The sequence below is a fragment of the Vipera ursinii genome (genome assembly GCF_947247035.1).
Source record: "Vipera ursinii genome assembly, chromosome: 11".
NCBI classification, from domain to species: Eukaryota; Metazoa; Chordata; class Lepidosauria; order Squamata; family Viperidae; genus Vipera; species Vipera ursinii.
This window is the reverse complement of record NC_139524.1, coordinates 5,277,608-5,305,213: the sequence shown is the minus strand read 5'-3', so window position 1 is coordinate 5,305,213 and position 27,606 is coordinate 5,277,608. Positions and strand designations below refer to the sequence as shown.

Below are 27,606 nucleotides of genomic sequence, written 5' to 3'. Positions count from 1 at the left end.
GCGCAGGAGTTCTCAACCTTGGCAACTTTAAGACTTGTGGACTTCAACTCCCAGAATTCCTCAGCCAGCTTTGTGGACTACAAAGAACAATTAGTTTCACACAATATCGTAAGCTAAGCACGCCACAATTGGCCTTAACCATGATAAAGGAACCCGGACACCATCAAAGCTAACACCAGCCAGAGCACTGAACATCTCAAAGAAGTAGTGCGAGATGGGAAGGTGTGGAGAGACCAGCGGGCCCGTGGAATCTCCACAAGTGGAACATGACTGAACGGAGAAGCTCATCATTAAGGAGGTGCAAATTCTTGCTACTTTCAACCCCTGCTCTTCCAGTCTCTCCAGCTGAAGTTATTTATTGCTTCCTATCCATAGAATCACAATCGTCTCCTCCGTGCCTACTCAAAATGGGGACCATACTTCAAAGGCAAAGGATTAAATCCACTGTGTTGATCATTCCGTTTTGCAGATGCAAAAAATACGTTGCAATATATTACTTCTTCTTCCCAGCCCCATCCAATCATTCCATTCAGCAATTTTCAATTATTAATACAGATAGTCCTGAACTTAGAACTATTCATTTTAGCAATACAATTTGCAATGGCACTGAAAAAAAGTGACTTACATCCGGTCCTCAAACTTATGGCCATCACAACAACTCCAAGGTCACATGACCACAATTCAGGCGCTTGGCAACTGCCATGTATTGATAGGTGTCCAGGGGTCATGTGATCACCATCTCCAATTTTCCCAGCCAGCTTCCAACAAGAAGTCAATGGGGGGAGGGGCAGATTCACTTAAAAGCCATGTGATTCCGTTTACAACCGCAGTGATTTGCTTAACCACCGTGGCCCAAAGGGCTGTAAGACAGGTTACAGCTCATTTAATAACTGACTTGCTTAGTAATGGAAAGGCTTGATCCTAATTGTGGTTGTGAAGTCGAGGATTCTGTCCTTCCAATGAGATAACCTTAAACAAGGCACAGTAAGTTTAGATCAGGGGGTCTTCAAACTTGGCCCTTTTATGACTTGTGGACTTCAACTCCCAGAATTCCTCAGCCAACGCGCCTAGCTGAGGAATTCTGGGAGCTGAAGTCCATGAGTCATAAAAGGGCTAAGCTTGAAGATCCCTGGTTTAGATCAACAGAACAGCAGAACTGGTAACAAGCATGTCACATAAAACAACAAATAACAGTGTTGGAAGGGACCCTGGAGGTGGTAATAATAATAATAATAATAATAATAATAATAATAATAATAATAATAATAATAATAATAATAATAATAATAATAATAAAGTTGGAAGGGACCTTGGAGGTCTTCTAGTCCAACCCTCTGCTCAAGCAGGAGACGCTACCATTCCAGACAAATGTCTGTCCTATCCAAGACAAGAAAGAATGGATGGAAACTAATCAAAGAGAGAAGCAACCTAGAATTAAGGAGAAACTTCCTAACAGTAAGGACAATTAACCAGTGGAACAGAAGTTGCATTCAGAAATCGTGGGTGCTCCATCACTGGACAATTTTAAGAAGAGATTAAAAGGTAAAGGTAAAGGTTCCCCCGCACATGCTAGTCGTTTCCAAGTCTAGGGGCCGGTGCTCATCTCAATTTCAAAGCCGAAGAGCCAGCGCTTGTCCGAGGACGTCTCCATGGTCATGTGGCCGGCATGACTAGACGCCAAAGGCGCACGGAACGCTGTTACCTTCCCACCGTAGTGGTCCCTATTTTTCTACTTGCATTTTTTTACGTGCTTTCGAACTGCTAGGTTGGCAGAAGCTGGGATGAGTAACAGGCGCTCACTCTGTTACGCGGCACTCGGGATTCGACCCGCCAAACTGCCGACCTTCTGATCGACACGCTCAGCGTCCTAACCCACTGAGCCACTGTGTCCCTTTTAAGAGATTAAAGAAGAGAGATTTAAGAGATTTAAGAAGAGATTAGACAACCATTTATCTAGAATGGTTAGGGTCTCCTGCTTGAACAGGGGGTTGGACTAGAAGGCCTCCAGGTCTCTTCCAACTCAGTCTGTTATTCTTTTATTCTTCTTGCTGTGAACGTGCTATGTTCCAACAACCGTTTAGGAGAAATAGCAGGGAGAAATTATCATTTTATGTCTGGAACTGACCCTTTACACCCACAACTTGAATGTTTTATTTCACTTCATTTATATCTGAGCCTGTGGAGCAGCCTTAAGAATGTGATCTGATGAATGTTTGCCTGGGACATCTAAGGATTCCTGCATAACATTTACTCACAGCATTTGGAAGCAGTGAAAACTCCTGTCTGGAAGGTTTGATTTATGGCTTCCGGTCCACCATCAGTTTTTCTTTTTGTTAAAAAAAAAGCAATTTATCTGAGTAGACACTGCACAGCTGTTCACAAGGAGAAGAACCTCCAACAGGATGACTGATGTCACAGATTATTCCAACAAAAATAAGTTAAGAAAGATTGCATTGGCGTAATTGAAGACAGCACTGAAAATTTCATGTGGAGAAATGAACATTATCTATCTGCTGTAGTCAAAAATGCATTCAGGAAGTCCTCGACTTTTAGCTGGTCAGTTAGCAACCATTTGAAGTTACTAGCCCCCCCCCCAAAAAAGGTACCTACAACCCAATTCTGAACTTCTGGATGCCAGGTTCCCCCCCTCCCTCCCAGTGGTCAAGTGACCATATTTCACACACTCAGCATTTTCAGCCGTTTCACAACATCCCACATTGATGGCGTGGTGGCACAGTGGTTAAAATGCAGCATTGCAGGCTGATTCTGCCAACTGCCAGCAGTTTGATCCTGATGGCTCAAGGTTGAGAAACCCTGCTCTAAGCCTTGAAATTGAGTTTTTGTGTTGCAAAAATCTTCCCAGCCATACAAAATAACCTTGTTTCCAAGGTTTCCCCTTAGTCCTCTTGTGTAACAGTACAGGTGGTCCTCAACTTTCAACACTTAGTGACTGTTCAAAGTTACGACGGCCCTGGTAAAAAGTGTCCTATGACCATTTTTTACATTTGTGACGACTGCAGCATCCCCAAGGTCACATGATTTACATTCAGACACATGACAGCTGACTCATTTATGACGGTTGCAGTGTCCCGGGGTCATGGGAATCCCCTTTTGCAACCTTCTGACAAGCAAAGTCAGGGGGGGAAACTAAATTCATTTAACAAGTGTGTGACTAACTTAGCAACTGCAGCGATTCACTTAGCAACTGTGGCAAGAAAGATTGTGAAATGGGGCAAAGCTCACTTAACAAATTTCTCGCTGAGCAACATAAATTTTGGGCTCCATTGCCGTCGTACGTCGAGGCTTACTTATAGGTCAGAAAAAAAAAGTGAAACAGCAAGTTTGAAATTGGGTCTTGAAGTTATACATTGCATTGTGGAATATCCCTCTTCAAGACGAATGCAAACAAGCTGTCATGGTTCCGATAGATGAAACTGTTTAAAGCAGGGGTGTCAAACTCAATTTCATTGAGGGCTGCATCAGCGTTGTGGTTGCCCTCAGGGGGGCCGGGTGGGAATGGCCTGGGTGGGCGCGGCCTACTGGGTGGGCGTGGCTAGAGTGCATATGGCCTACTGGGTGGGCGTGGCTAGAGTGCGTATGGCCTGCTGGGTGGGCGTGGCTAGAGTGCGTATGGCCTACTGGGTGGGCATGGCTAGAGTGCATATGGCCTACTGGGTGGGCATGGCCAGCTCTACATCGTTGGCATCAAGGGTGCCTATGGGGGCCTGGGCAGGAGTGGGACAGATCTGGGGGTCTCTGGCAGAAGGAGGGTCTCTGGGCCAGGGCCAAGGCAGTGGGGGCCGTTCCCTCACTGTTTCCAGGATGGCTTCAGGGGCCACATGAAACCACTTCGCGGGCCGGATCTGGCCCCCGGGCCTTGTGTTTGACATGTCTGGTTTAAAGAAACTTCAAGGAAATGTTAGCATTTTTGCTCCGAAACACAAGCATTTTTTGCCCCTAAATTTTGGTGGATCTTCACAGACAGCAAATGGTATAAGAGGCCCGTACGCTGCCCACTGAGGCTTATTCTGGCAAAAAAGCTGCCTCTGTTGATTTCTTTCCCAGCTCTACCTCAAAATGCCAAATATTTATCTTGGAGCTGTTTGCCCGGACTGCTAAGATCCTTACCTGGATGCATTTGTAATCTTTAAAATCTACTCTTTCCATTGAACCCTCAAACTTTACCTTTCTCCATCTCAGCAGAAAGAGGGTGGCTAAGTCCCAAGGCCTCCTCAGAGGGGAAAGCCTGGCAAAAATCCTGAAGCATCTCCATCGCAAGTCCACGTCTTCTAAATTTCTTTCGTACAAACATGGTGTCCAAAACAGGGAGCAGGTAACATTGGCTGGTGTGCCCGTCACACAAATTTCCTGCAAGTTGAGCATAAAACATCCCAGAAAGGGAACTAATGAACAATTTCTTACTGAATAAATCTCCTTCTCGTTGCTGAAATACAAGGCCTGCTTTTGGGACTTTCTCATTTGTTCTTCAAGAGATGTTTTGGGTCATCTCTTGCCTGATTCAAAGTTCTGAAGAACTTAAAAGGATTTCCTCTCCACAGAGAACAAGGACCAATGGATAGAACAGGGGTCTTCAAACTTGGCCCTTTTATGACTTGTGGACAACTCCCAGAATTCTTCTGCCAGGCACTCTGGCTGAGGAATTCTGGGAGCTGAAGTCCACAAGTCATAAAAGGGCTAAGTTTGAAGACCCCTGGAATAGAAGCTTGACAGAGGGAGATCCAAATGTGATATAAGGTGGCCCAAATCAGACCTATTAAGCAGTGCAAGAGAGTGTATCTTGCTTCTATCTATTTATCCACCCAAATCTAATTAATCTTGACTTCTGGCAACTCTTTGGACAATCCCATACCATTTTTTTGGCACATTTCCAGAAGTGCCTAGGGCTGAGAGAGTGTGACCAGCCTAAAGCAGGAAAGAACTCATGTTTCCTGGCTCCTGGTCCAGGACTTCAACTGCTAAACCAAAGTAATTCTTGATTCTCTCTTTAGGTCAGTGTATCTCAAGCTCAACAACTATAAGATATACAGTATGGTTGCATGCTGGTTGAGGGATTCTGGGAGTTGAAGTCCACACTTCTTAAAGTTGCTGAAGTTGAGTAACACTGCTGTAGACATTCAAACAAGGGCTGGATGGTCATATAGAGCCTTGGTGGAGCAGTGGGCTAATGCCTCCTTAAGTAACACCAGCTGCCTGCAATTAGTGCAGGTTCGCATCCCACCAGGCTCAAGGTTGACTCAGCCTTCCATCCTTCCGAGGTAGGTAAAATGAGGACCCAGATTGTTGGGGGCAATTAAGCTGACTTTGTAATAATGCCGCTTGGGGTGTGTGTGAAAGCCCTAATAAGCAGGCATATACATAGAATGAAGGCTACTGTTAAGCTTGTAAGCCGCCCTGAGTCTTCGGAGAAGGGCAGGATATAAATGGAATTAAAATAAATAAAAAATAAATAAATTTGCCATGGAGGCTATCAGGATCCTTCCTCTGGGCAGGGTATTGGAGTAAAAGGCCTCCAATATCTCTCCCAACCATATAATTTTACATGGTCCCAGTTTATTGGTGTTAAATATTTCATACACAATCGTAGAGTCTTAGCCTGGAAGGGACCTTGGAGGTTCTTCTAGTCTAACCCCCTACTGAAGGCAGGAAACCTTATACCAGAGGTCTTCAAACTTGGCCCTTTTATGACTTGTGGACTTCAACTCCCAGAATTCCTCAGCCAGGAACTCTGGCTGAGGAATTCTGGGAGTTGAAGTCCACAAGTCATAAAAGGGCCAAGTTTGGAGACCACTGCCTTATACTATTCTGGACAAATGGCTGCCAAGTCTCTCAAAATCCTCCAGTGGTGGAGCACCCACAACCTCTGAAGCCAAGCCATTCCACCGATTGTTCTCACCATCATGGAATTTCTCCTTAGTTCTAAACTGGATTTCAATCTACACACCCTTACAGTTCTTTCTCCTCTTCATTGTGGAATCCTATTTTCAGGCTTCGTGCAGGCATGGAAAACAAGATGCATCTGCAGAAGTAATCCACTTATTAAAATGTATCTGACTCTTAAAATAGTTTGGCTTCTCTTCCTCCATGTTTTGGAACTTGCTGCTCAACAGAGACACACACACAACTGACCTCCCGCAATGTATGACCTTTTTCAGCTTGCTCACTCTCCTTTAAGCTATGTTATTATGGCTCCCCTCAGCTCTTTGCAAATTTCTGGGTTTGATGCCTCCTGAGGAACCAAGAAGCGTCACAAAATAATCTGTCAGAGCTCAGGAAGCATTGGTGAACTATCAGAGGACTGGGAAAGAGATGATGTGATTGCAGTCTACAAAAAAAAGGGGGGGGAGAGCGGATCCAGGGAACAAGGCCACTCAGCCCGACATCAACACCGGGGATGATCCTGGAAAAAGATAATCAAGCAGCACATTTCTGAGCATCTAGAAATGAACACAACAATTAATAGATGCCAGCATAGGATTGTCAAAAGCAGATCATGCCAGAAAAAAACTCATTGCCTTCTTCGACAAAGTGACTAAACTAGTGGATAAGCTAAACGCTGTGGAAATGTCCTGACAGTGAGAACAATCAGTGGAATGGCTTGGCTTCAGAAGCTGTGGATGCTCCAACAATGGAAGTTTTCAAGAAAGAGATTTGGCAGCCATTTGTCCAGAATGGTATAGGGCAGGCAGGGTAGGCAACCTTGGCTCTTTTATGACTCATGGACTTCAACTCCCAGAATTCCTCAGCCAGCCTGGCTCAGCTTGGAAACCTCTCCCTTTCCCCTCAGCATGGCTGGCTCAGGAATTCTGGGAGTTGAAGTCCACGAGTCATAAAAGAGCCAAGGTTGCCTACCCCTGGTATAGGGTCTGTTGCCTGAGCAAGGGGTTGAACTAGGAGACCTCCAAGATCCCTTCTAGCCCTATTATTCTATTTTCTAACAGGTCATTGAACTCCTTGAAGTATAAAGTCTGCACGACTGGCTAAAGCAGACTCTTGTTTTAGAGAAGTCCTGAGGCCCAGTAGACACAAGCTCTCATTCCCTTCCCTGATCTCGTCAGCAGATTATCGGGCTTATTCCCTGCCTCGTTCGCTGCCCAATCATGAAAAATATGTGTTTGCTATTACGATTACAAGGCAGCCCAGTTCTTCAACTGTCCCAAGAATTTTGCAGCATAAGGCAACACTTTGGGTGGGTCTCATTGCTGCCCCGTTACTCATACGGTTGGAACATATGGGCAGAGCTAAGAAAAGCATAAAGTCTCCCGTGAGTCAAGAAACCGAACGCAAATCGGACTCTCTGGCAGTCCAAGAGAAATGTCATACTCTGGCCATAAGATACCCTTCATTTTGGGAAGCTGGCAGAGTGTGCATGAGGTCCAACATGGCCTTAAAAGGGGACTGTGTGATTTCTGTAGCCCCATTCCACATTGACCCTGTCATGGCCAACACAACCAGCATTTTAGCTTCTCAACCATTCACTTAAGAGAATAACAGAATAACACAGCTGGAAGGGACCTTGGAGGTCTATTAGTCCAGCCCTCTGGCTCAAGCAGGAGACCCTACCATTCCAGACAAGTAGCTGCCCAATCTCTTTCTGAAAACCTCCAGCGATGGCCTTGCCCCAACAAAGCAAGAACCACCACCCAATTCCCAGAATAAAGTCGGTAAGGACACTACAGACAGTGAAATATGGGGTCCTTGAACAATGACAATTTATCACAAGCAACTGATACACACAAATCAGGAAGACAAAGGTCTAACTTAAAATGGACTCATGCAAAAGAGACTTTCTTTGGCATATCTTAAGACTGCAACTTCAAGCCACATCAACCAGATGAAAAGAGAAATGCAATGAAAAATAGGCAGAGAATATATTTCGCAAAACAATAAAAATAAATTAAAAAAAAACTCATGAAAAGTAAAATGTGGGACTCACTATTACAATTATCCCGGCACTAGGGTGAGCATTCCAAAGGGCAAAAGATTGGGAGGAAAGGGAAGCAGAATTGTGTTCGCGTGACTTTCCACTCAGCAACACCTTCGGTTAGCAACAGAGTTGTCAGTCCCAACTTTAGTCACTAAACAAGGACGGAATGTAAATGCCTAAGTTTCCAAAAACCAAGAGACGCCCATTGTGATTCCTCCAACCATATTTCTTTATTGTTCCACACCTATAGACAGAATCTTGCCAAAGTAAAGCATCCCATCACCTCCATAAAGTCTATACTCCAGGAACTGTTAGGGAGGACCTGCCCTCACTCTTTTTCTCTCACACTAAGTGTCTGAACTGATTATCTCTTGCTCCTCTGGAATGCAACCTCCTGGAAATTGGGACCACCTTCCATCAGATAGGGCGTCACATCTAGAATACAATCTATATCTAGGACAGGGGTCCTCAACCTTGGCAACTTTAAGACTTGTGGACTTCAACTCCCAGAATTCCTCAGCCTGCTTTGCTTTGCTTTGCTTTCTGAGGAATTCTGGGAGTTGAAGTCCACAAGTCTTAAAGTTACCAAGATTGATCTAGGATACAATCTCTTAAGATGCAGAAATTTGAACTATCACTAGATGGCACACGAGTTCCTTTTCTGTATCTTTTGCCATCCACCCATTTGCTGCCCAGATATGGTGCCCACATATTTAAAAACTCCAGAACTCATTGATTTGGGAGTCTTACTTGTTTGGGGCCCAGAGTGGAGAAAAACCATGAATAATGTCAATCTTCTTTCACTGTCTCAAAACCTGTGGACCCCTTAGGACACAAGCACTAGAGATGGTGGCCAGAGGTGCAAAGTTATATCCATCCATCTCCCAACATGTGACGCGCTTCTATTGTTCTTTCAATGTGAACACCTGGGTGGTGACTGGTGAACGCCAAGACAAGAACCACAATACAGAAAAGAGGCTGACATTCTAGAAAGAAGGCAGAGCAACAAAGATGATTAGACGGCTGAAGGCTAAACCATACAATGAACACTTGCAGGAACTGGGTTGTTGTTGTTAGTTGCGAAGTCGTGCCCAACCCCTTGTGACCCCATGGACAACGTTCCTCCAGGCCTTCCTGTCCTCTACCATCTTCTGGAGTCCCTTTAAGCTCACGCCTACTGCTTCAGTGACTCCATCCAGCCACCTCATTCTCTGTCATCCCCTTCTTTTTCTCTTGCCCTCAACCTTTCCCAGCATTAGGCTCTTCTCCAGTGAGTCCTTCCTTCTCATTAAGGAACTGGGTATGTCTAGTCTAGCAAAGGGAAGGATTAGGGGACCTAATGGCCATCTTCCAATATTTGAAGGGCTGCTATAAAGAAGAAGGGGTTGACCTATTCTCCAAAGCCCCTGAGGTCGAAGCAAGAAGCAACAGATGGAAGGTTAACAAAGAGACAGCCAACCTAGAACTAAGGAGAAATTTCCTGGCAATGAGAACAATGAGTCAGTGGAACAGCTTGCCTCCAGAAGTTGTGGGTGTGCAGAATGGTATACCCCTTCATGGGTATAATAAAGGGTATAAGAAAGGCTGAGCGCCAAAGAATTGAAGCCTTTGAACTATGGTGCTGGAGAAGACTCCTGCGAGTCCCTTGGACTGCAAGGCAATCAAACCGGTCAGTCCTAGAGGAGATCAACCCTGACTGTTCTTTGGAAGGCCAGATCCTGAAGTTGAAACTCAAATACTTTGGCCACCTAATGAGAAGGAAGGACTCGCTGGAGAAGAGCCTAATGCTGGGAAAGGTTGAGGGCAAGAGAAGAAGGGGATGACAGAGAATGAGGTGGCTGGATGGAGTCCCTGAAGCAGTAGCCGTGAGCCCAAATGGACTTCAGAAGATGGTAGAGGACAGAAAGGCCTGGAGGAACGTTGCCCATGGGGTCGCCATGGGTTGGACACGACTTCGCAACTAACAACAACAACAGCAACAGAATGGTATAAGGTTTTCTGCAGAGGGTTAGATTAGAAGACCTCCAAGGTCCCTTCCAGCCTTATGATTCTATGTTCTAAGGGAAGTCAAAGAAAGATGCCCTCGTGTAGCCTACTCCCTGGGAGACCTTCCATCTGTTTGGTTAGGCTAAATGACTAGCCTATAAGCCAGCAGAGTGGTAAACAGCAATTACAAGGCAGAGAAAGCAGGCAGCCATGAACGCTCTTGAAACATCCAACAGCCCAGAGAAAGTCCTACCACAACCTGCCCCACATCTAAAGGACGCAAACCAAACCAAATTGTACATTCCAGCTTGTCCCCTAATTAACAAGCTGGCTTGGAAACGTTGGCCTGGAGAGACCTTTTGCAAGGAGTGAGTGTCCTCGTCAAACCGGAACAAGCAGAATGCTGCTGTCAAGAGCCCAAAGTCAACCGATTAAGGGGTTCTGTGAATGCCTGCTGACACTGGGAAGAAGGCAGCGTCCCTGGTGGCTTCGAATTAACTAAAGAAAGGCATGGCTTGATTGGCAGTAGGCACTCCTCTCATTATATTATACAATATAAATGGTATTTTTTTTTTAAAAAATGTATACATGAGACAAAAGAAAATGACAGAAAGATGAGGCTGGGTCTGCCATGAGACTGAAACCCAGAAATTATTTCTGCTACAGGAAGATTGTGGGAAATTTGAACCATACATAACAGAATAACAGAGTTGGGAGGGGCCCTGGAAGTCTTCTAGTCCAACCCCCTGCCCAAGCAAGAGACCCTATACCTGTGGTGGCGAACCTATGGCACACGTGCCACAGGTGGCACGCAGAACCCTCTCTGTGAGCACAAGCGCCATTGCCCCAGTCCTAGCACTTCAGCTGGGTTTTATAAAACCTTTTCACTTTAGGCCTCTGCTGCCGTATGCAAAAAAAAAAAAAGGTTAATCAATCGATTTCAACTTCTCCCTGGAAAAAAAAAAGATCTCGCAAATTTGGAATTGATTGATTGAACTTTTTAGTCCCATGCAGTCTGCCATTACCACCGCAGCCACGCCCACCTAATGGTCCACGCCCACCCATTGGACCACACCTACCCAATTGGCCACGCCCACCCGGCACCCGACAATACATAAGTAGGTTTTGGGTTGCAGTTTGGGCACTCGGTCTCTAAAAGGTTCGCCATCACTGCCCTATACCATTTCAGACTGGTGGCTGTCCAATCTCTTCTTGAAAACCTCCGGTAAGGGATCACCCATAACTTCTGGAGGAGCATTCACTGGGAAGTTTTTAAGAAGAGTTTGGACAGCCATTTGCCCGAAATGGTATGAGGTTTCCTGCCTGAGCAGGAGGTTGGATTACTAGAAGACCTCCAAGGTCCCTTCAAGCTTTTCGTAATTTTTAAAATTTTAGTTATTTAATTCAGCCAAGATAAAAAGGTAAAGGTTCCCCCGCACATGCGTGCTAGTCGTTTCCGACTCTAGGGGCCGGTGCTCATCTCCGTTTCAAAGCCGAAGAGCCAGCGCTTGTCCGAGGACGTCTCCGTGGTCATGTGGCCGGCATGACTAGACGCCAAAGGCGCACGGAACGCTGTTACCTTCCCACCTTTTTTGACTCTTATAAATGCGCTTAGAATTGGGGAGGGCCCTCAGAAAGACATACCTTTTCTTTTGACGGTATAAAAAGCGGCCGCTTCTCCGCTCCTCCAGAATATTTTGGCGTGTTCCTTCTTAGGATGAGGAACAAAGAGTGTATTGTCAGTCAAGCTCCTCTCAAACATGCCAAAAACGATGCAGTTGAGGACGAAGAGAACAATTCTCTCTTGAAAAGTTTGAACCTTGAAAGACAAGTGAGAGGAGGACATGTCAGACAGGGCAAAGAATGCAGGTAGCCCTCCACTTGCAACCATTCATTTAGTGACCAGGTTACAACAGTATTGAAAAAGGCGACTTATGACCGTTTTTCAGGCTTGTGACCGTTGCAGCATCCCCCTCGTCCCATGATCAAAATTTGGACACCTGGAAACTGGCAGGTGTTTATGACGGCTGCAATGTCTCCGGGGACAGGTGGTCCCTTCTTGCAACCTTCTGAGAAGGAAAGCCAATGGGGAAGCCAGCTTCCCGTGAGAACCGTGTTACTAACTCAACAGCTGCAGGGATTCACATAACAACTGTGGCAAGAGACGTTGTAAAAAGGGGCAAAATTCACTGTCTCACTTAGCAACAGAAAACTTCAACTCAAATAATAATAATAATAATAATAATAATAATAATAATAATAATAATAATAATAATAATAATAATAATAAAGTTGGAAGGGACCTTGGAGGTCATCTAGTCCAATCCCCTGCTCGGGCAGAAAACCCTATACCATTTCGGACAAATGGCTGTCCAGTCTCTTCTTAAAAACTTCCAGTGTTGGAGCATTCACCACCTCTGGAGGCAGGTGGTTCCACTGGTTAATTGTTCTAACTGTCAGGAAGTTTCTCCTTAGTTCTAGGTTGCTTCCTTGACTAGTTTCCATCCATTGCTTCTTGTCCTGCCTTCGGGCGCTTTGGAGAATAGCTTGACTCCCTCTTCTTTGGGGCAGCCCCTAAGATATTGGAACACTGCTATCATGTCACCCCTCGTCCTTCTCTTCGTTAAACAAGACATACCCAATTCCAGCAACCGTTCCTTCTATGTTTTAGCCTCCAGTCCCCCAATCATCTTAGTTGCTCTTCTCTGTACTCTTTTTAGTCTCAACATCTTTTTTACATCGTGGTGACCAAAACTGGATGCAGTATTCCAAGTGTGGTCTTACCAAAGGCATTGTAAAGTGGTATTATTATTACTGTGGTCATATGTTGAAGACTCCCTATAATTCAGCATTATTTTTTAAGAAGATAACTGGCGAGGCTTAAAATATCTGAAGGGAGGTCGCAGAGTCTTAAAGTCGCCAAGTTTGGGGATCCCTGGCTTAAATTATGTTTTCACCTGTTTCAAACCTTTCCGGGAAGGGTCAGACGTCTTGATTACATCTTCAGGGATCCGCCAGGAGTTGTTCAAATAAATTGCTAACACTATTGAAAAGAAGGGGAATAAAGGAAGAATGAAGGAAGCAAGGAACTTCTTTTTTAAATAAGACCGTCCCAAGAGAGCCTTTTGAGCACTCATAAATTTTTGGAAGATGGTCTGAATTTCTTGCCGTGCATTATTTTCACATTTCTGTCAGCAATAAAACATATTTCTTCCCCACGTTTTCAGCAGCGGTGGAATTTAAGAAGTCTTGGGAGAAGGAAGAGAAAAGTATTAACACATGTAATCCTACTGCAGTCTGCACCAAAGAATCTGCAGGTTTGGTTTTCCCACAACTAGTTCGTCAGGAAAGGTGAAAATTTCAATTTCACTCTATATACAGGTAGTCCGCGAGTCACTGTCAAAAGGCAGGCTGCCCATCACAGCCATTAAGTCATAATGGTCATGAAATGGGATCGGTGACGTGACAGATTTTATGACATTTTTGCAGCAGTCGTTAAACAAACGTGGCCGTAAGTGCAAATGCTACTGTCATTAAGCAAACACTGCGGTCATTCAGCAAGCCCATTATTTGCTATGGCACAGTTTTGTTGAAAACAGAAGTAAATGCCAGTTTTCGGCAAAACCATCCTAAAATACAGTTATGTGACTGCGGGACACTGCAAATGGCAATGCAGTCATGCTGCAAGCATCTAAACTGCAGTCACATGACTACATGGGGTGCCAGACCATCAGAACTTCAGATCTGGGTCAAAAGTCCCCTTTTTACTATAAGTCATAAATTAGAGTAGCCACTAAACAATTGGTCGTTAAATCAAGGACCATCTGTAGAACAGAGTGATAAAGAGGCATAACTCTCTCTGGCTTCCAATCCTTAGGATGGTGGTTGAGTGATGTCTGGAGTAGAGTAGAGTAGAGTAGAGTAGGGTAGGGTAGGGTAGGGCAGAGTATGGTAGGGTGGCGTGGTGTGGCGTGGCGTGGTGTAGGGTGGGGTGGGGTGGCTTTGCTCAAGCCACGTGCCTGGCTGAGGAATTCTGGGAGTTGAAGTCCACACGTCGCAAAAGGGCCAAGTTTGAAGACCCCTGGTTTGCTTCTATGATGAGATCTGATAGGGCCCGGACCCCACTGAAATTAAAAAGAGCTGTCTCTGAATAAAAATATATTTTGACTGAATTGATTTGACTGAAGAGTAATTATAATGTCTTTATTTACTTACATTCAGTCACTACTTTTTTGGCTCCTCTAAAAACTTTTTTTTTAAAAAAATCACAATTGCCCAGCCAATTTTTTGAAATGCTCTGGAAGACACAGCAGAGTTTTGGAAAGGGGCATACTGTATGTGTTCCCAGGCCTTGGATTGTTTTTCCGATTTAGGGTAATAAATTAACAGGTGTTGATACTAATTCAAAAGACAACAGGGAAATGCAAACACAATACATCAAAAGAAAGAGCATCGGCTGTTACAGGATATTTATTAAGGGGCACAATTATACAAGAGCACACACGTGGGGGAAGAAGTAGATTTCATCTAAGGAAAGTCCATTATCAATTATTTTGTCTTTTTAAAAAAAAATCTTTTACATTTCCAGAGATAATTTCAATCTGCCCAAATTAGCCTGGCTCCTCTTCAATTGTTCTCAAATGGGGAAGCCAGCTTCATTTAACCACCATATTATTAACTTAAAAGCTACAGTGTTCACTTCACAACTGGGGCAAGAATGGTTGTAAAATGGAGCAAAATTCACTTAACAATTGTCTCACTTAGCGACAGAAATTTTGGGCTCAATTGTGGTCATAAGTCAAGGACTACCTGTAGTTTTCCTGCAGGTTTTCCAAAAAAAAAAAAAAAAAAAGATTGGACAACCATTTATCCAGGCAGGGGTAGGCAACCTTGGCTCTTTTATGACTCATGTACTTCAACTGGGAGTTGAAGGATTTATGCAACATCCCGTAGTTATATGACATTTCACGGTGGCTGTGCCAAAACATGGTTTGGGGGTTTTGGTTTTCAGCAAAACAGCACCCACAGCAAACCACTGATTCACTTAGCAACGGCAGCATTCACTTAATGACCACAGATTCACGTAACAACCATGGTGATTCAGTTAAAACATTGCAAAATCAGGTCCTTCACGCAAGTGTTTTATGGCCATTAAGATTTACAATCATAGTGACTTAAGTCTTTAAATAACTTAAAGACTCCGTGCACAATTGACTATTTCCAGGTCATTTCCCCAATTCTCTGCATGTACAGAAGAAGAAAGAGGAAATGTTATATTAAATTGTACCAAGTCAGGCTTGATCAAGTTGATTGGAAAAGCTACAGTGATCAGGCGCCACTATCACGCCAGGGTCCCTTTTTAAACCAAACTCAGCCACACCATTCACGTAACAACAAATCAGTGGAACAGCTTGCCTCCCAAAGTTGTGGGTACTCCATCATTGGAGGTTTTCAAAAAAGCTTGGGCAACTGTTTGTCTGAGATGGTATTAGATCTCCTGCCTTGGACAGGAGATAGACTAGAAGATCTAGTACCGCTTTACAAAGCCCTAAGTAAGGCCACACCTGGAATACTGCAGCCAGTTTTGGTCACCGTTATCACAAAAAAGATGCTGAGAAGAAAAAAATCGGAGAAGAGCAACTAAGATGATCCAAGGCCTGGAGACTAAAACGTACGAAGAACAGCTGCAGGACTTGGGTTTCGCTAGCCTAGAGAGAAAAAAAGGACTGGGGGGTGGGGGGGTGGCATGATAGCAGTGTTCCAGTATCTGAGGGGCTGCCATAAAGAAGAAGGGGTCACCTTGTTCACCAAAGCACCAGAGGGAAAGACGAGAAACAATGGTTGGAAACTGACCAGAGAGAGAAGCAACCTGGAATTAAGGAGAAACTTCCTGACAGTGAGGACAATCGACAGCTTGCCTCCAGAAATTGTGGGCGCTCCATTACTGGAGATTTTGAAGAATAGGCTAGACCAGGGGTAGGCAACCTCGGCTCTTTTATGACTCATGGACTTCAACTCCCAGAATTCCTGAGCCAGCCAAGCTGGCTCAGGAATTCTGGGAGTTGAAGTCCATGAGTCATAAAAGAGCCGAGGTTGCCTACCCCTGGGCTAGACAGTCACAGAGCCTTGGTGGAGCAGTGGGCTAATGCCTCCTTAAGTAACACCAGCTGCCTGCAATTAGTGCAGGTTCGGGTCCCACCAGGCTCAAGGTTGACTCAGCCTTCCATCCTTCCCAGGTAGGTAAAATGAGGACCCAGATTGTTGGGGGCAATAAGCTGACTTTGTAATAATGCTGCTTGGGGTGTGTGTGTGTGTGAAAGCCCTAATAAGCAGGCATATACATAGAATGAAGGCTACTGCTAAGCTTGTAAGCCGCCCTGAGTCTTCGGAGAAGGGCGGGATATAAATGAAATTTTAAAAAAAACTTGTCTGAAATACCGTAGTAAAGTTTCTCCTGCTTGAGCAGGGGGCTGGACTAGAAGACCTCCAAGGTCCCTTCCAACTCTATTCTACTGTACCTGTGAGGTCAGCCCTAGGATTCTATGTTCTGTATTGGTACCAGTACTATCTTAGCAACATCTTAGCCACACACTTCCCGTAATTTGAATCTGTTTTCTCACCGATCTTAAGAGACGAATCCGTCTAGCCATTATTTTCCATTAAATAAAAGAAGCAGCATAGAAAGAATACTTTTTATTACCAGTTACACGGGCTGCAAAATTCTATACCTTTCATAATTCAGGAGGGAGTTATTATAATACACGGTGTTCCAGAAAATGACTATAAAAACTTTTTGCAACCACTATATTAAAAACTTGGTTTTTTCCCCCCTTATTTATATCAGTTTGATCTCAAGAAACAGCCTGTTCCTTTCTTCCCCGTCCTAAGCCATCACCATATTACGATCACAATCAGGCTAAAGGAAAATTGCTAATCTTAAAATTTTGACTCAGGGAGATAATAAAATCAATGAAGGAAAGGCTCTCTCTGTTCCCAAATTAAAACTGGCAAATCATGACTGAGAACAGTTAGACCCTCAGTGACGAAGAGAGTACATTATATATTGGGTTACGCATTAAAATTCAAAAGTACATGCAAATCCATAAGATGAAATACCAAGACTGTAATGTTCTCTTGGCTTCCTTCCGCTACTTACAAATTCTTAGGCAGATAAAAAGTCATTTTCTCTTGAAATTTAGGGATGCAAGAACTAAATAACTATCTAGCCTAGAAGAAGAAGAAAAAAATCTATTATTTTTGTTCTCTGATGAAGACAAACATGTATCAAAACAAGTTGCAAGGAAGATACGAAACTACATGCTCACAAATAGTATTGTTAATATAAGGGGGGGATGTATTGAGTCAATCAAAATAGAGCTGGGAGGGACCTTGGAGGTCTTCTAGTCCAGCCCCCTGCTCAAGCAGGAGACCCTGTACCATTTCAGACAAATGGTTGTCCAATCTCTTCTTAAAAACCTCCAGTTTTGGAACATCCACAACTTCTGGAGGCAAGCTGTTCCACTGGTTAATTGTTCTGTCTTCTTAGTTCTAGGTTGCTTCCCTCCTTGATTCGTTTCCATCCAGCCTCCAGTGATGGAGTACCCATAACTTCTGAAGGCAAGCCATTCCACTATTTGAGTGTTCTTACTGTCAGAAAGTTTCTCCTTAGTTCTAGGTTGCTTCTCTCCTTGATTCGTTTCCATCCATTCCTTCTTGTGCTGCTTCTGGTGCTTTGGAGAATGGGTTGATCCCTCCTCTTCTTTGTGGCAGTCCCTCAAATTTTGGAAGACTGCTATCATGTCACCCCTCGTCCTTCTTTTCACTAGAATGGACATGGCCAATTCCTGCAACCGTTCATATTGAATTAATATGATTGCTACATTTTAATATATATTTGTTGTTGTTAGTTGCGAAGTCGTGTCCGACCCATCACGACCCTATGGACAACGTTCCTCCAGGCCTTCCTGTCCTCTACCATCCTCTGGAGTCCATTTAAGCTCATGCCTACTGCTTCAGTGACTCCATCCAGCCACCTCATTCTCTGTCGTCCCCTTCTTCTCTTGCCCTCAATCTTTCCCAGCATGAGGCTCTTCTCCAGTGAGTCCTTCCTTCTCATTAGGTGGCCAAAGGATTTGAGTTTTAGCTTCAGGATCTGGCCTTCTAAAGAGCAGTCAGGGTTGATCTCCTCTAGGACTGACCGGTTTGATCGCCTTGCATTTAATATATATATACTTTGCTAAAACCTATGGTAGGAAAGAAATGCTTTTACTACATAATATGTTTCTGTAAAGTTAAGAATTCTTAAATAAATGTCACCAGGGTATATGAAAATTAATTAAGTGGATAGATGATACATGATAACCCCAGCATGGCTGAAGTTTTGGTGATCGCGTTTTTGCATCAAGGAAATCAAGTCATGACCATCAATTTTCATTGCTAAGCAAGGTTCAGTGAGTCACACCCAATGTTATAATCTTTTAACACAGTTGTTAAGTGAATCATTCGGTCGTTAAGTGAATCTGGCATCCCTTATTTGTCGGAAGTCTGCTGAGAAGGCGATCACATGACCCCGGGATGTTGCACTTGTCATAAATACATGCCAGTTGCCAAGTGCCCAAATTTTCATCACGTGACCAAGTTGTTAAGTGTGAAGTCTAGTCATAAGTCACCTTTTTCAGGGCCACTGTAACTTCAAATGGCCATTAAATGGATTGTTGAAACTTGAGGACTACCTGTACTTTTTCATCAAAGCGACAAGGAAAAACAACCCTACGGTGAATTTTCTATGTGCCTGGAGCTATGAGAAAAGTGTTTTGCACTTAGAAAACCACAACAAGCCAAATCAGATATTAGTCTATACTCAGGAAATCCAACACAATGGCTGTCTATTTACAAACATATGCCTTCCTCCTTCTGTTTGTGCAGCAAGTAGGACTTTATTCTCCTTGAGGGGAAAATCTTGAAGAACGTGCAAAGTGTTGCTTCATAAAACTGTAAGTCTTTAGCAGGGGTGTCCAGCAGGGCTGAATTGTGGTCATAAGTCAACAACTACCTGTACAAGGAGTGCTCACTTAGCAAACCACCATTGGGGCTAGCAACTTGGTAATTAAGTGAAGATGTTGTTAGGTAGAACTGCAATGGTGCTTATGAACTTACTTCAACTTTCCTTTGCTTGACAGAGCTGTGAATGATGGATCCCAAAGTTATATTTCCATCGCCATCGTAACAGTGAACCGTCACTAAAGGAGGAGGTCACTAAGTGTCACTAATTAGCCGCAAACCATGCTTTGAATTTGGAGCCTAACACAGCCAAAAGAGCTCCATCTATTTCTGAAAAGGCTTAGTGAAATTCCAGTGTTTATGGAAACAAGAAAAGAAAAGATCTGGGGAAAAACGTACATCTGGGAAGAAAATATTAAGGAGGCCACCAGTGACCAGGAGAAGCTGAGTTGGTATGGAGGGCTGAGAGAACGTCCTACAAAAGATGTCCTTCTCAGCAAACTAGATTTTTTTTCAGTCAGAGTAGAGCTGGAAGGGACCTTGGGGGTCTTCTAGTCCAACCCCTGCTCAAGCAGGAGACATTATACCAATGATGGCGAACATTTTAGAGACCGAGTGCCCAAACTGCAACCTAAAACTCACTGTATGTATCATTGGGTGCCGGGTGGGTGTGGCCCATTGGGTGGGTGTGGCCCTTTGGGTGGGCATGGCTGTGGTGGTAACAGCAGACTGGGTGGGACTGAAAAGTTCAATCAATCAATCCCAACTTTGCGAGATTTTTTTCCCCCCGCAAGAAGTTGAAATTGATTGATTGAACCGTTTTTTTGCACATGGCGGCGGAGGCCTAAAGCGAAAAGGTTGAAGGCCTAGGACTGGGATGACGATGCACATGCCCACAGAGAGGGCTTTGCATGCCACCTGTGGCACACGTGCCACAAGTTTGCCACCACGGCACTATACCATTCCAGACAAATGGATGCCCAATCTCTTCTTAAAAACCTCCAGTGTTGGTGGATGTATAAGTTAATTTCACTGTCAGGAAATTTCTCCTAAGTTCTAGTTTGCTTCTCTCCTTGATTAGTTTCCATCCATCATTTCTTGTCTTGCCTTCCGGTGCTTTGGAGAATAACATGACCCCCCCCCTCTTCTTTGTGACAAGCTCTCACATACTGGAACACTGCTCTTATGTCACCTCTGGTCCTTCTTTTCTCTAGACTGGCCAAACCCAGTTTCTACCACCCTTCATCCTATGTTTTACTCTCTGAATTCTGAATTTAGAATTCTGATGCCACAACATTTTATTGCCAGATCTATTTGCTGTTTGGTCACAGAAAATCCTGGAGTAGTAAAAATGTCATTTTGATGAGAAGAGCAGACAGGTTTCAGAGAAGAAACTATTCAAAAATCATTTTGCATTTAGAAGCCAAGTTCTGTTCATCTCCCAGCCAGTCCATAGTAGCTTGCATCTAATTCCCAAATGGGTTTCCATATGCCCACATCCCAGGTGCCAAATTCTGTTCCCTGCATCAGATCATTCAGAGGCACGCTGAAATAAAAGAGATGAGGGGGGGAAATCTATTTACTAACCTTTGTTCTTATCTTGGGGATCAGTTAATACCAGGAGGCTGCCTTTACTGTCATCTCCATACAGAGGAAGGAAGCTCATTGACGAAGCCTCCACTTTAATCTGCAATCCAAAAAATATTTATGTTCATGTTCTCAAAGTGTCCCAGTTACAAAAACAAAAATAAGAATTAAAATACAGGAAACTTTTAATGAACAGCAATGCTATTCAAATTGGGGCTTTTCTATCAACCACATTTTAAAGCGGATGTTAACATTGGCTTTCTTTTTTCATTTTCTTTTTTTTTTTTTTTTTGCTTCTGTACAAAATTTTGGGGGGCCCTATGGACCAATCTGGAATTTGATTTTGCAAATGGCATCAATTTTCCAAATATGGGAGAAGATGTATTGCTATTGCATCAATTTAGGATTTTAGAAAGGGATGGCTTTGTTGGTTTGGAACTATCTAGAGCTGCTAAAGGAATGGGCAGAATGTCTATTTTCAAAACAAATTACAGATTCCAATATTTATATGTTATGGGAAGCAATGTCGAGGGAGGGAGGGAGGGAGGGAGGGAGGGAGGGAGGGAGGGAGGAAGGAAGGAAGGAAGGAAGGAAGGAAGGAAGGAAGGAAGGAAGGAAGGAAGGAAGGAAGGAAGGAAGGAAGGAGAAACAGCAGATGTTTCTGCATGATGCCATTATTTATTGAGTTTTAGGATACTGAAAAATTTTCACACATTCATTGTATGGCCTCATGCAGAAAGATCTTCCTCTATTTTCTTGTTTCAGGTCTCATTCAATTTTTGTCTGTCTGTCTGTCTCTCTGTCCATCCATCCATCCATCCATCCATCCATCCATCCATCCATTGGATATAGTCAAGTCATCCAAGAGTGGCTGCCTGCAAAAGTTACTCTGCATAACTGAGTTAATAAAAAATTGGATTAAGCAACCGGGCTTTCACTCAACCTGAACAACGAATGAACCTGAACAATGATTCGTCTTGAAAATGTTTGTGATATCACTTCTTACAAACAACAGATGAAAATAATAAACATGATTCCTCTGCTGAAATCACGTCGCAACCAAACAAAAAAAAAATATCACAAAAGTAACAAGGCTTTTCAATGCAACCTTTCTCAAACCATCTGGGCACCCAATTTCTCTGCCTTTCAGATTCTGGCCTTTATATTTTCATTCCAATTTAATTCAAATTAATACAGACTTCAAGTACTTAGACAAAGAAGGAGGGGGGGGGGGAAATTCCTTAATGCAATGATTATTTTTTGACAGTTCTGTTTGCTGATCGGGGCAGCTCCAGTAAGAGTGGCTACTCCAGACCAGTCGAAAGCCAGCTGCAACCTGCGAAGCTTCGTCATTTAAGAAAAACGTGGACCATTTATCTATTTGGCTCCAAATTCCATTCTGTGACTACCGGTAATCCTTGACTTACAACCGTTCATTTAGTGACCATTCAAAGTTACAATGGCACTGCAAAAAGTGACGTATGACTGGTCCACCCAATTATGACCGTCACTGCCTCTCCATGGTTTGGGGAACTGGCCAGTACTTAAGATGATTGCAGTGTGCCAAGGTCACACAATTGCCACTTGGGACCTTTCCAGTCAGCTTCTAGCAAGCAAGTCAATGGGGGAAGCCCGATTGGCTTAACACGGGGTTTTTCAAACTTGGCCCTTTGATGACGTGTGGACTTCCAACTCCCAGAATTCCTCTGCCAGGTGCCTGGCTGAGGAAGCCTGGCTGGTTGGAAGTCCACACGTCATCAAAGGACCAAGTTTGAAGACCCCGGGCTTAACAGTTACACGATTCACCTAACAAGTTTAGCATTGCAACCGTGGCAAAAATGGTCATAAAATCACTTAACCAACCACTTTGCTTAGCAATAGAAATTATGGTTCCAGCTGTGGTCGTTAAGTCGAGGAGTACCTCCATTGTTGTAAAGTCTGCAGTGTTACTCAGCATGCTAGGCTCTTGGCTCTCCCCAACTCTGCCTGCAAGCTCAACAGGTAGAGCTAAGACTCTCTTCACCCACCATCTTTCATTTCCAAACCTCATTTCCTGTTTTGATTTACCCTGGAAAGCAACTCTGCTTCTTGGGCACTAGGGGGCAATCTAAGTATATTTTATGCAAAGCTGACTTTTCCTTAGCTATGCAAAACCTTCCTCAACCAGAACAGAGCTGGAAAAGGGACCTTGGAGGTCTTCTATCCAACCCCTCAAGCAGGGGACCCTCTTACTATCTCAGACCAGCCTCTTCTTAAAGACCTCCAGTAATGAAGCACCCACAACTTATCAAGGCAAGCTGTTCCACTGATTAATTGTTCTCACTGTTAGGAAGTTTCTCCTCAATTCCAGGTTGCTTCTCTCCTAGATTCGCTTCCATCCATTATTTCTTCTCTCGCCTTCTGGTGCTTTGGAGAATAATTTAACTCCCTCTTCTTTGTGGCAGCCCTTCAAATACTGGAAGACTGCTATCATGCCACCCCTAGCCCTTCTTTTCTCTAGACTGGCCATACCCAAGTCCTGCAACTGTTTTTGTCTCCAGGCTCTTAATCATCTTAATCATCTTTTTTTTCCCCCCAAAGTCTCAACATCTTTTTTGTAATGCGGTGACCAAAACTGGATGCTGTATTCCAGGTGTGGCCTTACTAAAGATTTATAAAGCTGTACTAGTACTTCACGTGATTTTTTGATTCTATGCCCCTGTTTATGCAACCAAGGATTGTGTTAGTATTTTTGGCTGCTGCCGCACAGTGCTGGCTCGCGTTTAAGCGATCGTCGTCCACTAGGACTCCAAGGTCCCTCTCACAGTTGCTGCTTTTGAGCCGGGTGTCACCTTTGGTTTTTTTCCTGCCTTCTTTCTCCAACCTGGGGAGAATGGCTACAAACTCAAATTGCACAAAGCCCTCATTTCTACTTGCCGTTCTATTGTTCCAGTTCAGCAGCATTTTCTTGCTTGGCACATCAGGGAAATGTGCAAAGCAGAAATGCGCCCTCCCAAAAGAGACCAAAGGGATAAAGTATCGAGAGGGACATAAATACACCACCTTCCCACTCCTGCTGGGAACAGCTTGCACTGCAGGCATCAACTGCCAGCGTTTGCAATCTCTTCTCCATCAAGCCTGTGAGTTCATATTTTCCGTGACAACATGATACGTCCTAACATACTCAATTTGCTGAAATCAAAAAAAAACAACCCCTCTGGTACCAAAAGGAAATCATCCGTATCCAAGCAGTCAAAAAACATACAGTAAAAACTCTCTATTTACAATGCAAATTCTTCTCCCAGATCAGAGCCAATCCAAACCAAAGGAGGACTTCGGTCCTATCGATGGACCCGCACGCATTCTGCACAATGAGCTATTCGCATTTTTCACAAACAAACATGTTCTCCACTTGACAAATCCAAATGCTTTGGAAAACCTCACACCATAATAATACAGTTGGAAGGGATCTTGGAGTTCTGTGATGACGTGTAGCCATCCCATCAACCCCAAAGAAACTTCTGAATGGTATGGGCAGGGGTTTGGACTAGATAGAAGACCTCCAGGGTCTCTTTCAACCCTATTATTCTATGTTATATATTCTGTGGTCTGTTCCACTCAATATGGCTAGAGATAAGGTGTAGGATGAGGAGTGGAAAGTCTCCAAAATTCAACAGCTAGCCTAGGGCAGGGGTAGGCAACCTTGGCCCTCTTATGACTCGTGGACTTCAACTCCCAGAATTCCTGAGCCAATGGCTGGCTCAGGAATTCTGGGAGTTGAAGTCCACGAGTCATAAAAGAGGCAAGGTTGCCTACCCCTGGTCCTAGGGACAGTCTCAGCTCATTCTATCTCGCACAGTTCCTGTGGTGGAGGAACACAGCAAGAGGGAGCAGTACGGATGCTTTGATCTATAAAGAATAAAGTATACTTACGTTCTCTTGGCCTGGAACAGAGAAATCTTCAGCAGCAGATAAGGCTTCCTCCATAAGTTGTGCCTGGTCCTTGCAAGGCCCTGTTTCCCCATTGTCCAGGTTTTCATCTTTAATGTCCACCAGAAAAAGGCATTCTGGAAGAAGGAAGAATATGAAGGGCCAACCTTGAGACAGGCTGCTTAAATTCTGGCTCCCAAAAGGGCCCGCAGCGTGAGCAAAAAATGTCAAGATGATCAAAGACCCACACCTTTTTACACCATGGTTTGTGTCCTAGCACACTGTTCAAGCATAGTGCATTTTACAGCTGAATGCATTGTGCGAATCCATATCAGTCATTGAGTTATATGTGCTGCATGCCTACAAAACAGTACAAAACTACAGATCATAGAATCATTGGTCTGGAAGGGACCTTAGAGGTCTTCTAGTCACACTTCCTGCCCAAGGCAGGAGTCCTTATACCATTCTGAACAAATAACTGTCCATCTCTTCTTAAAATCCTCCAGTGATGGATCACCCACAACTTCTGGAGGGAAGCCCTTCCACTGCTTGATTGTTCTCACTGTCAGGAAATTTCTCCTTATTTCTATGTCGGACTTTTCTTGGACAAATGATAAATGACAAATGACAAATCTCTATTTACAAGCTTACCTCCAACTTATAAACTGGGAGCTTATAGCCTCCCCAGTGTTGGGCTGAAACCTGACCCCCAGTCATGTAGACTTTGGGTGGGCTTTGATATTAGCAATACACACAGAGACCACAACTTATCAACCCTTGGGCCATCCATCTATGAGATCTGATAGACTATCAGTGGATTGATTGATTTATTTGAAAACCCAAATGACTGTCTTCCAGTGAAATGTAACTGATGGCCCATTAATTAAAGCACAACCTACTAAAACTTAAAATTTGAGATGGAGTATCTTTACACCTCTCTATACTCAACACCAAGGGACGCGGTGGCTCAGTGGGTTAGGACACTGAGCTTGTCAATCAGAAGGTCGGCAGTTTGGCGGGTCGAATCCCGAGTGCCGCATAGCAGAGTGAGCGCCTGTTACTCATCCCAGCTTCTGCTAACCTAGCAGTTCGAAAGCACGTAAAAATGCAAGTAGAAAAATAGGGACCACTCCGGTGGGAAGGTAACAGTGTTCCATGCGCCTTTGGCGTCTAGTTATGCCGGCCACATGACCACGGAGACGTCCTCGGACAAGCGCTGGCTCTTCGGCTTTGAAACGGAGATGAGCACCGGCCCCTAGAGTCGGAAACAACTAGCACGCATGTGCAGGGGAACCTTTACCTTTACCTTTTATACTCAACACCTGGTCCCACTAGAGAGACCAGAATCGCCCCCTTCGGTGTCAACTTCAGACAGCCAAACAACAGGAATCAAAAGTGTGAAAGCATATTGTGATGTCGAGATTTGCATTCAAAATCCACAAGATGAGCTCCACTAAATTGGAGTTTTATTGTAGCTCCCTTATTATTTTCTTTCACCTCCCGGTTTACCCCACCACTTTAAAATTTCTACATAGCTACTAACCAGATCGGGACATAAAACATAGCACATGAAATAGCAGAGTTGGAAGGGTCCTTGGAGGTCTTCTAGTCCAACCCTCTGCTCAAGCAGGAAACCCTGGCCTATACCATTCCAGAGAAGCGGTTGTCCAGTCTCTTCTTAAAAGCCTCCAGTGATGGAGCACTCACAACTTCTGGAGGCAGGTTGTTCCACTGGTTAATTGTTTTCACTGTCGGGAATTTTCTCCTTAGTTCTAGGTTGCTTCTCTCCTTGGTTAGTTTCCATCCATTGTTTGTCTTGCCTTTTGGTGCTTTGGAAAATCGCTTGACACCCCCCCCTCCTCTCTATAGGAGCCCCTCAAATGCTGGAATACTGCTATCACATCTCCCCTAGTCCTTCTTTTCATTTGACTAGTCCAGGGGTAGGCAACCTCGGCTCTTTTATGACTCATGGACTTCAACTCCCAGAATTCCTAGCTGACTCAGGAATTCTGGGAGTTGAAGTCCATGAGTCATAAAAGAGCCGAGGTTGCCTACCCCTGGACTAGGCCTACCCAATTACTGTAACCATTCTTTGTACAACCAAATAAGGTAAAGGAGACCCACTCTACAAAGGAGATATCGTTATTACTAAACATGCTGACATGTTTCTGAGTGGAAGAATGCCCTCCAGGATTAACAAGCAATCTTATTTTTAACATCTTTATGTACCGATTGAAGTTGACAAAGCACGTGCTTTGCTTCCATCACCAGCAAGAGACAAGGCATTCCACAAAGTACACTGTCTTCCTTCCCAGTAACGCTTGAATCATCGACGGAGCATTCCTCGTTCTCATAAAAACACTTCCAAGAACTCAGGATTCACTTCAAAATTCCAGAGACATCCAGCAAATAAGCCTTTTTTGCAGTCACTCCTTTGAGCTAACGCAATGAGCTACCTACTTAAAAAGACAGACTACATCACAAGACGAAACCTCAACCGGAGCCATTTTATTTTTTAATTCTTGCCAGCCAAATGAATTTCATTCATGTTTTTCCTTCGAATCAGCTTCTTTTTGCAGCAAAATACAGCTGGATAGAAGCAAACATTACAGCCAAGCTGGTTCTTGGGGGGGGGGAATCTTGTTATCTATACTAATGTCCTAAATTATTTACACTTACCTTTTAACCAGGGGTAGGCAACCTTGGCTCTTTTATGACTCGTGGACTTCAACTCCCAGAATTCCTGAGCCAGCATGAGGGAACTATGGCCCCCTCATGACTCATGGACTTCAACTCCCAGAATTCCTGAGCCAGCATGGTCGAGCCCTTCCATTTTATCTCAGTTCTCTTAAATGTACCATACAAAAGATATTCACCTATCTATTGCGCTACTGTTCAAAATATTTGCAAGCAGAAATAAAGCACAGAATACCTGTGCTATCTTCATATTTACGGTCTCTTTGTAAACTGAGGTACAAGTAGTTCTCAACTTATAACCATTCATTTAGCGACCGTTCAAAAGTTGCAACGGCACAAAAAAAAAGACTGATGACTGTTTTTCACACTTACGACCACGGCAGCAATCCCGGGGTCACGTGATCAAAATTCAGACAGTCGGGAATTGGCACCTGTTTATGATGGCCACAGCGTCTCTGGGTCACGTGACCCCGTTTTTGTGA

At 44.0% G+C, this 27,606-nt stretch overlaps 1 protein-coding gene across 1 annotated transcript in view; it reads right to left on the bottom strand.

Annotated features, from left to right (window-relative positions):
- The window catches only part of LOC310645725 (protein FAM169B-like), a gene marked incomplete at its 5' end in the record, with an annotated part of 43,414 nt that overhangs the window by 7,201 nt on the left and 8,607 nt on the right, over positions 1-27,606 (bottom strand). The window contains 5 exons of the mRNA XM_083371714.1: positions 4,186-4,368; positions 11,576-11,750; positions 12,889-12,974; positions 20,519-20,618; positions 24,431-24,564. Coding sequence (XP_083227840.1) covers positions 4,186-4,368; positions 11,576-11,750; positions 12,889-12,974; positions 20,519-20,618; positions 24,431-24,564 — 678 coding nt within the window. The remainder of the gene's footprint in view (positions 1-4,185; positions 4,369-11,575; positions 11,751-12,888; positions 12,975-20,518; positions 20,619-24,430; positions 24,565-27,606) is intronic.